The following is a 10,023-nucleotide window of genomic DNA, read 5'->3' as shown; positions in this document are numbered from 1 at the left end:
ACAGCATAGGAAGCAAAAATATCCGACCTGCCGGATTCGAACCAGCGACCTAAGGATTATCTGTTTGACAAACTACAGTCCTCCGCTCTACCAACTGAGCTAAGGTCGGCTATTACACTAATGAACTGTGAATGTTGAAATTCAACTATACTCAGACCCCTTTTGTTAAAGAGGGGGATGTAAAAAATTTCATTAATGAAACACCATATTGCATCTTCAAGCCGCTTCTGAATAATAAGAAAATAAGATACTGCAGAAAGTTTCTAAACCAGGTAAAAGAAAACCAAGTTTGACAGCATAATCACGGAATCAATATCACCATTAAAGCATGAAAAAATATTGACAACAAAACACAAATCAATTGGTTAAATAGCCATAAGTCTTGATTTGAGGATAGATGAACAACTATAGTACTCTGCTTTAACAGCTAAGGCCGGTCTTGTAACTCTTGCTTCAAATTAACAGTTTGAAATACTCTTCCTAATGGCTGGAACATAGTTATTTACCGCTGTTTCAGGCATGGAAGCAATGTGACATGCCGAAGTCCTTTTGTCCCAAAAAGAAGTCTCACCCATAGGAAGAAAAAAAAAATTATATAAATTGCAAGAGGCCAAAGGTCCAATCTTCCACTGCACCAAATGGGCCCAGGTATCTTCTAATAGTGGTTTCCATTATATACTGATCTTTGTTCATCTGACTCAGAAATAACATTCAACAAAATTGGTTAAGACATACCAGTGAAAGCAAAATAGAAAGCAAGTTAGCAACCATTCCCTAAAAGCTAGACAAATAACATAAACGACTGGAACCCGACTAATCAGATTTGAAATTGCTACCTAAGGTTTATCAATGGGTTAATGACCAACTACAGTCCTCTGGTCTACCAACTGAGCTAAGGCCAGTTCATTTAAAATGAAGGTTGCAATTCCATAAATCCATAGACATCACATCTTCCATTAAGAGGGGAAATCTATTCTAATGTCTAAATCTTTTTTCTATACATCATTACAATTTTAGAAGAGCAATGAAGAGGTGAAAATACAAACCTAAGAAGCAAAGACATCCAACCTACTGTATTAGAGCTAGGAACCTGAGGGTAATCTTTATACCAATTACAGTATAAAAATAGGAAGCAGAATCAGCACAATATGATCCTACGAATGATCCATGATTCAACGATTGTCAGATTAGTTTTGACATTAATTGGAAGCAGAATCAGCACAATATGATCCTACTCCCATATATCAAGAACGAAACCAATACAGGAGAATTTATGGATAATTCTAGGCTAAAAGATTTATATCATATCAGATGTAAGAATCAACCAACATAAAACTGACATTGTCTTAATTTCACTTTTATTTCAGTTCATCTAATTTATAGTAACAATGAGTCGAAAACTCAAATCATCATCAAAACAAGAGATACGAAGATCTAGCAATATATTGGTAAGATTCAAAGATAATCAAATGGTCAAGGTTATTTGAGGCCAGGACATTCAAATTATCTTTTAAGCTACATTCATAAACCTCGAAACTGAGCCAACGAGGAAAAAAAACCTCTTATCCTTTTAAAATGCTAAGATGTAAATGCAACCTTCTAAGTTCTAACAATCACTCACAACATCTACAAAAACCAATAACAATTTTAATGGCACATAATTAGTGTCAACCTACATATTCACTATCGACTTAAGCAAGAGATCACTGCGTGTCCACCACAAAACGAATGATTGAATGACTAATACGGAGTACTATAGTTTACAAGACAATAAACAAGCATCAATTCAAACAAGTAGAAAACCAATCTAATAAGTGATAATCATCATAAAAACCCGACCAATCGAATACAAACCAACAACCTAACAATTAATAATATTCTGATCAACTACAGTCCTTAACTCTACCAACAGAACTACGATTGATTCCTTGCTACCCTTTTTAATTCATATTTTCACAAAAATAAGGTCAAATTAGGGTTCTTGTCCAAAAAATCCCAAAAAATAAAACAATAAATCTGCAACCTACTATAATTTACAAATTACACTGTGTCAGCAAAACTATAGGTACAATTAACAATCAAAGCTACATATGTTCATAAAATAACATTAAAAAAATTCCACCAAAATTATCGGCGATTAATCAGGAAAATAATTACGATAATCATGCTGCAAATAATTAAGCGGAAATTAAAATATTAAAGCAATTAAATAATAAATATTACCGTAAAGCTCAGATAATTGGGGAAGATTATAAGCAGATTTGGAATCGGAAAACCCTAATTGCAAGAAACCGAATCCCCCAAACCGCCTAAGAAAGAGAGAGAAATCTGATTTGATTTTTAAAAAAAATTTAAAAAAAATCCGACCTGCCGGAATCGAACCAGCGACCTAAAGATTATCTGCATACAACTACAGTCTTCCGCTCTGCCAACTGAGCTAAGGTCGGATGTTTAATCATTTGATTGTAAAAATACATTTATATATATATTAAAATTATAAAAGTGGGTTAGAAAAAAAAAAAATCCGACCTGCCGGAATCGAACCAGCGACCTAAAGATTATCTGCGTACAACTACAGTCTTCCGCTCTGCCAACTGAGCTAAGGTCGGTTTTTGATTTAATTGTACCTACTTTGGATTTTGTTATATAATACGAGCACTAATTATTTTTTTAATTTCTTTTTATTGGACATGTTTGGATTTTTAACGTTTGTTTTCTTTGACTGTTTTTATGATTTACAAACATGATAATGTGGTATTGTCAGATTTGGGTATGTAGATGATTATTTTCGAAGTAATGATTTAGAAAAAGAAATGTGTCATCAAAAAGATTAGATAAAGTGCTCCTTTCGCTAGGTTATATAGATGGATTAGTGTAATGTCTTTGTTATAATATTGCTCAAAACTTCAACTTTTTGAGTACTGTATATAGCGATTCTACTATGTGATAAGAAGTTCCTTCCATTTTAGTATGCACAAAACCCAAGGCTAGACTTTACACATTTTGAATGTAAATTGTCGTTAACTATAAGAAAAGAAAAAAAAATTAGTCACGAGTTTTTTTTTTCCAATGCTTATTGATCTTTTTATGCTATAAATAATCAAATGTGACAATAAATTTGAAATAGAAAGTCTATAACTTGATGTTGTGGCTTGTGCTGTTGTGCACATAAAACTCTTCATATTTGGAATCAAATTTTCTCACTTTCAATTAAATTTTTATTATTATTAGTTAGATTAGTTACACACTTAAACTCCCATAGAAAATTTATTCTACTATTTCCGTTAATTATTATGTACAACATTTAAAAAAATTATATCTTACAAATAATACCGCAAATAATATATTATTTTCTGATGAGCAATAAGTACAGTCACATTAATATTGTTCTTTAAACACCATGAGAAATTTTATTAAGATGTGTCAAGTTCAGCCAAAGGGAGATGAGGTAATTTTCAGCCAACACTACATCCTCAGCTGGTAAAGTAGTTAGCTTAAGCTATTATCAAGTATAAACTGAGATGTTTGGACGCAAATGGACCAAAGAAATGATAAGACGCGGTACAATAAATGATAATTTAGTAAATAAACTAGTTAGAATAACTTCTATGTAAGCTTATGTAGTTATCAACAGTTTAGTAACAATAACATAATTGTATTACTCTAAGGATGAGCCAAGCATCTTCTATTCTTGCCAGATTGTGCAGGACTTTCATAGTATAGACCAAATGCCCCAAATCAGGTTCTTCTCATATCAGCTCAATTGGCCAAGATATTACGATTTCTTGTAAGTGCTCACATCAGTATGAGTATCCATGTAGCGCTGGCTCAGGTATGTACTACATCGAACTGGAGGAAACCTGTTGGGTGGGAAATAGCGAGTAATGGACAGAGTGAGAGCAAGTATTTAACAACACATCTTCAAATTTTGGTATATTTTCTGTGAATTAGTGAAAAGACTGAAGTGCAAACACCAGGCCATAAAAAAATTACTTGGGAGGGTTAGTTTCTGATTTGCAGGTTGGCAAACATTCAACAAGACATTCATGACTAGGCTCCACAAAGTAGGCTATCTGCAAGCAAGAAAAGTAGCATAGAACTGTAAGACGAAATAAGGTTCACAAGTAATGGGTTATGATATAACATATAAGGATGTAGTGAACTAGTGATAGATATATTTAACAAAAGAAATAAGTCCAAGAAAAGGGAATGGGAGATTGGGAAAGCAGGGCTGTGAAGGGCCTTACAGAGTATCTATGTTGCCCATATCCAATAACCCTGTGCACGGTGGATCTGCAGGTTACAAACATACTGAAGTTAATTAGATGGAAAATTTTAAGGGAGCGATGACAAGTAGAAGAGCATCCTGCTCGGGTAAAAGGAAAGTTTTATAGCATGTGGAAAAATATATTCAAGAGAACAAAATGCTAAAAACGTCCAAATCAGACACAGCAAAAACATTCATGACAGGTGTAAAAAATCAAATACTCCATAACTGATTACTGTCATGGATAAGTCAAGTAGCCAAGAATAACTGATTACTCCTGTAGTGATTAGGAACACTTTTGATGCTCTGAAAGTAGATGATAGATAGACCTTGATGGGCAAGGTAATGATATAGAAGATAATAATAATATGGGAATGAATTAAATGGGCGGTAAACTTGAAAATGGTGAGGGGCCGGTTCCCCACTAGCCATCATGGACAGCCTTAGTTGGAATTTGATGAGAAAGTATTAGATTCATGCTCAAAACATTAGGTTGTTAGGTCTCTTCGAAGCAAAGGTCAAGGCTCATTCTCTTGGGGCTTTGTACCTAAATCTTTGTCCAGGTTGGTGTATAACATCTAACCTATGTTTTCAAGGTGGTGGAGGGATAGTTTTGATTTGGGATCCAAATGTTTTTTCTTTAAATTGTGCACATGCCACACGCCAGCTTATACAATGAAAGGTTACGCCTATAGTGAAGGGTAAGGAACTTAGGTGCACCTGAGTTTATGCAGTTAATGAAACAAGTCATAAAGATGCATTATGGGAAGACTTGCAACGAATTGAAGATATAATCTATCGCATGATTAGTCCACAGTAAATTTAGTATGATGCTAGACCCTAAGTATAGGATAGGGAAAATTGCAAGTACAATGAGTATGCACATTGAGGTATTACTCTTCAAGGAGTGTATGGTATATTGTGGTATTTCAGACACTGAACAGTTTGGGAGGCACCTTATATGGAGTAACAAGCACCAAGAAGAGCCCAGGGTGCTCGCTCTCAAGATAGAAATCTAGCAAATGAAGATGGGAGGGGTGAATATCATACTTCTGAAGCCAGCACAGCAATGGTTAAAATGTTCCCTGATAATTCTAATGATAAAAAATCATTACAACCTAAGACAAGTCAAAAGAGTGAAGGACTGAAGGCTGACAAGAGATTTCCCACATATTCTTTGGAGTTTCTGGATATAATTCATACTACAAGTTCCCTTTTCCAGCACGGAAATGTGAACATGAACTCCTGAAGTTTAAGGATACATGGTTCTTACTCTTCAAATAAATAAAGAATCCTACGTCACTCAGTTTGATTAATTTACTTATAGATACTACAAACTTCTATTATCTCCATATTTAAGACTTAATTTAGTCTTGAGACTTGAGAGGCATCATTTTCATCCTTAAAATGCGTTAAGTACTTTACAACATTTTCTGAAATTAATTGAACCACATGATACACATCAAGCATATTGCAGAAAATTCGTGTAAAAGGAAAGAAAGATTGCACTTTACTTGAAAACACAGTTGCTCCAGCGCTCCAGCATGTCACCAAGATTCACGATAAATGCTCTGAGAGATAAGAAGCAAAATGGTTGATATCATATTTTTTTGGTTGATATCATATTCATAGCACCAAACACTAGATATATAATAATGTGCCGCTAGACAAAGGTTCAGAATTTGGAATAAAAACATGTGAAAGTAGGACATGTGAAAAGCGAGCTCGTGACACCCCTGCCTTTTAGTCACTCATCCATTTCATTTCTGCAAGTTACAGTGTTGGACATAGCTTACCCTTTTACAGGCGGTACATCTTCCCATATCTGTGGTTTGGCATCCTTATCCTTGCATATCTGCAACAAGAAAAAAGGGTAGAAGTCAACACAAAAATCATAATAAGCAAGACATGATGGTGATATCTAACAGGATTTCAGCACCATTCATACTTGCAGGCCATTTACATCATCTGTGGCCAAGAGTGTAATCAGACCATAATCAGAATGTGCACCAGCTCCATAAATTCCTTTTGACGTATCAGTAACTTTATCTAACAAAAATTTAACATGATTATTGGCAAGATTAATTATGATAAATAAGTTATCAGTTACTGAAATTAAATAAACAATTTAATTTCCACCTTCATAGTGCAACAGGCGTAAGATTGCGATAGGTTTCCCTAGCATCTCTGGCTTATCAAAGAAATCCGCGTCCAGACCAAGTGCTAGAGCTATAATCCTTGCAACACTCCTAGCTACCTCCCTGTATAAAACGGATATCACAGATAAACTTAATTGAGTATTAGAAGATAACGATGTGTCTTCTAGTCATTCAGTGTTAAAAGTTGGCAATCTTGGCATTAAGGATACATAACGCTTAATAAAACTAATGACACGTAATTTATATAGGTCCAGCCATTGATTGCTTGGCTAAGGTTGTGACAGATTCGGCACACATTGCAACTTGCTTGTAAATAAGGCCAATATATTCCACAGAAGAGAAAAGAAAGGATGACTCACAGCAAAAGAATAGCGATATATTATCTTATACAGTTATACTTACAATGCTTGGCTATGGTATTTCTCCATCGTTTGCCTCCAACCCGGCAAGAGATCTGGTATACAGAGAGAAGTCACGATATTAAAACGCATAATTCAACTCTCTACGCTGCCAAATTTAACATTTTTCATTTCAAAGAAATAAGCTCTACACAAGTTTAATAGAGGCATAAAATTAATCAGAGCAACATATTGGTTAACATAGATACTAATAAACTCAAATAGATTACCTGAAGCTGGCCAAACATTTGGCCCATAAAACGGCTTCTCTGCTTCAGGATCATCCTCAGGCACTTCAACACCAATATAATACCCTTCCTTGTAATCTCCTACAGCTAGTCAGCTAGACCATTAAAAATAAGTACAAATCGAAATAAGTACAAAAGTGACTGCGATATTAATTGAGCAATTGATTCCTAGTTAACACATTAGGCAATTACTTGCCTATTCAAGAATCCGTGACATTTAGCTAACATAATCTAGTCTTCAGCCTTTAATAAGCACTAGTATAACACATAATCAGACACCACATAGATGGTTCATCAGCTTTCAAAATTCAACACCCTATGAGGCTATGACCCCATATAACATACCTATTTGAAATCTCCAATGACTAAATACTAGAAACGTTACATAAGCTATATAAAGGCACTCCACTAAAAATCAAGCAATCATTTTCTGGTACCTCAATCACCGTGATGCTCGGACTCTGATATGAGTATGAGGTTAGGATATGGCCCCAAGAGTGTGAATACCCAATGTTATGATCCAGACACATAGACAAGGATACTTTCCTTTCATCTAACAAGCATATAAGTACGAAAGTATAGATTTCCCCACTCATGTCCAAAATTGAAGGATCCAAGCATAACCATTCATGAGTGTCGAGAATCAAACACGGATACTTAAGCTGAAATGATGAGCCCGGTCATCATAACCCACAAATATATTTCTAGCACATACCCCTTACTATTGAACTTTACATTTAGCTACAAATGCATAACAAAGTACAGTTTTAAACAATTAATCAATATAACATAACAATTATAGAATGACATACTATATACAACAAAGGGTGATCGAATTCTCACCTTGAACTTGGTGTTCAGGATCTAAAAGCTCATCAAGAATTGGTGTATATCCTCTATGTTTTTCATTTCTTAAAAGCTTCATTTTCTCATTCATTGGCAATTCAAAAAACTTCTTGCTTTGTGCAAAAACTTCATCCATAAATTCCTGGCTTATCCCATGATTTATTACATAGAAAAATCCACAATCCAAACATGCCTACCAACAAATTAAATCAAATTAATCAATAAAACCCAATAACAAAAAACTCTTAGTAAAAACACCCAGATTAAATTAAATTAAATTAAAAATAAATAAATTCCCATCAATTTCCTAAATCAAACAACAAAAACCTCTGTTATAGAAAACCAATGAATAAAAAAGAACATATTAACAAATAAAAGTAAAGGGTATTAAATATATTCAAAGTGATTTAATCTAAAAGACTTAAAGGTATAATTTGTGATCAATATAACAAAATCAGCATAATAACACATTAAAAAAAACAGGGAAATAATTAAATTAATTCAGAATGATGATCAAGAAAAAAACCTGTTTGAGGTTAGATACAGAACGATTGATATCAGGGTCTGAAAGATCGATGCAATTGAGATTATTGACCTTTGTTGTGACAGAAGCAGGTTTTTCAGCAGAAAAATTATTAGTATTATTATTACTACAATTAGGAATTTCCATAACGAGTAATAATAATAATTTTGGATTCAATAATAAATTTATGAAATTTAATATGGTAAAAAAAATAATAAAAAAAAATGTAGGAAATTGTCCAAGTGACGAAGAAGAAGATTAGATTGAGAGTGAAAGGAGTGGGCGGGGAGATAGAGCAATGCCCAGAATGGGGAATTTGTTAAGCGCCAAATGTCGCGATACTACGAGTTGTGTTCCCAAAGGTGGCGTAGTATGCTTCGAATTTTTTTATGTTCTCGAGTTACGCATAAATCGGTGTTATTAATGTTTACGAAGTTGTGTTCTCAAAGATATGTTTAGTTAATGTTGTTAAACTTGATATAGTATTAACTTATTTGAATTTTGAAAATTAATCCGATCAAATCTTATCTTTTTATTTATGTTTATTTATCATAAAATGGAATATCTTTATTTTCATAATTTAAAAAGTTTTTAAAATCTTAAAAAGTACATATTAATATGTATCTAATGACATCTCATTTTTTGATAGTTACGAATTATAAAGTAAATTAGGTCTAAGTTCTATCAAATGAGGATACCAAATTAAGTCTATGTGCGAATTGTTAGGTATATTTTGTGTATAGCTCATGGGTCATAGTTATGAGCCTGTATATCTTTAGGTTGTATATATACTTGTGCATACCCTAATATAAAATATACAACACTATTCTCTGTATTCTTGACATGGTATCAGAGCCTCTATACTCTACACTCTAAACCCTAAAATTCTGAATTATCTTATTGCTTCACGTATGATCAATCTAGCTTCATTTCACCATACAGTATATTATAACTATTTCAAATAATTTGTAGAAATAAAACATCTATATGAGCATGCTAAATTGCATTAATCGTCATCGCTATCGGTGACGGATCTTGGCAAAAAATATTAGAGGCGCTGGGATTTAAATCTTTTACCTCTTGCTCAAAACTATTCACTATGTTATAATATTTTATACTTCCTCCGTTATACATTATGTGCAACAAACCTTGCTGCACGTTTCCCAAGACAAAATTTGGGTTGATTAACAAAGTAAAGGGTGTGTGATTAAGGGAGGATAATTAATTAATGGCCACCACTACCAACTGCCATGGCCTCCCTGACACCACCTAGTCACCTACCAGCAACAACATCCACCACCACCCACATTCAACCACTCGCCGCTACCCGTAACCACCACCACCCTATCTCGTAACCACCACCCTATCTCGTAACCACCACCACCACCACCATGATCCGAAACCTCACATCCCCACCAGCCAAATCGCGGAACCCCGCCACCTATTTGCGATATCCCAGAACCCCACCGCAACAATAACACTGAAACCCCAACGACCACCACCTGAAACCCCACCACCAGCGGAATCTCGAAACCCCACCTTGTATTCACCCTCTTAGCAGCAAATCGAAAGTCACCATGTG

At 34.4% G+C, this 10,023-nt stretch overlaps 1 protein-coding gene, 1 long non-coding RNA gene and 3 other non-coding genes across 8 annotated transcripts in view; all 5 read right to left on the bottom strand.

Annotated features, from left to right (window-relative positions):
• Positions 1-2,562, bottom strand: part of LOC145634236 (uncharacterized) — a 3,750-nt gene extending 1,188 nt beyond the window's left edge. The window contains exon 1 of the long non-coding RNA XR_014113385.1: positions 2,224-2,562. This is a non-coding gene — a long non-coding RNA (uncharacterized LOC145634236). The remainder of the gene's footprint in view (positions 1-2,223) is intronic.
• On the bottom strand, positions 22-109 carry TRNAY-GUA (transfer RNA tyrosine (anticodon GUA)). The gene is given in 2 exon segments: positions 22-57; positions 73-109. It is a non-coding gene; the product is annotated as a tRNA-Tyr (tRNA).
• On the bottom strand, positions 2,362-2,447 carry TRNAY-GUA (transfer RNA tyrosine (anticodon GUA)). The gene is given in 2 exon segments: positions 2,362-2,397; positions 2,411-2,447. It is a non-coding gene; the product is annotated as a tRNA-Tyr (tRNA).
• On the bottom strand, positions 2,524-2,609 carry TRNAY-GUA (transfer RNA tyrosine (anticodon GUA)). Its single transcript is given in 2 exon segments — positions 2,524-2,559; positions 2,573-2,609. It is a non-coding gene; the product is annotated as a tRNA-Tyr (tRNA).
• A 927-nt stretch (positions 2,610-3,536) lies between these two features.
• LOC145635538 (kihadalactone A synthase LFS-like) lies at positions 3,537-8,794 on the bottom strand. Of its 4 annotated transcripts, none has more exons than XM_081686840.1 (11): positions 8,445-8,794; positions 7,916-8,111; positions 7,055-7,159; positions 6,829-6,880; positions 6,407-6,528; positions 6,216-6,316; positions 6,064-6,122; positions 5,782-5,838; positions 4,248-4,311; positions 3,994-4,073; positions 3,537-3,860 (listed from the first exon to the last, which is right to left on the bottom strand). In XM_081686840.1, exons 1-11 carry the CDS (start codon positions 8,586-8,588, stop codon positions 3,776-3,778), a joined length of 1,065 nt encoding a protein of 354 aa, XP_081542966.1. In that variant the 5' UTR covers positions 8,589-8,794; the 3' UTR covers positions 3,537-3,775. The 4 variants fall into 4 exon arrangements, with proteins under 4 accessions (XP_081542966.1, XP_081542967.1, XP_081542968.1 ...); XM_081686841.1 differs by having other exon boundaries at positions 7,055-7,153; XM_081686842.1 differs by having other exon boundaries at positions 4,248-4,293; positions 8,445-8,791.
• Positions 8,795-10,023: the final 1,229 nt, after the last annotated feature.

This window comes from Chenopodium album, chromosome 6, assembly GCF_948465745.1.
Source record: "Chenopodium album chromosome 6, dcCheAlbu1.1, whole genome shotgun sequence".
Lineage (NCBI taxonomy): Eukaryota > Viridiplantae > Streptophyta > Magnoliopsida > Caryophyllales > Amaranthaceae > Chenopodium > Chenopodium album.
This window is presented reverse-complemented; position numbering and strand designations above follow the sequence as displayed.

What these genes read in the sequence shown, in the direction of transcription:
- LOC145635538 (XM_081686840.1), bottom strand. Translation starts at nt 8,588, where the DNA reads ATGGAAATTCCTAATTGTAGTAATAATAATACTAATAATTTTTCTGCT. An exon ending in TCCTGAACACCAAGTTCAAG is followed by an intron (nt 7,160 to 7,915) that starts GTGAGAATTCGA and finishes CTAGCTGACTAG; the next exon opens with CTGTAGGAGATTACAAGGAA. An exon ending in GATGTACCGCCTGTAAAAGG is followed by an intron (nt 5,839 to 6,063) that starts GTAAGCTATGTC and finishes CTTATCTCTCAG; the next exon opens with AGCATTTATCGTGAATCTTG.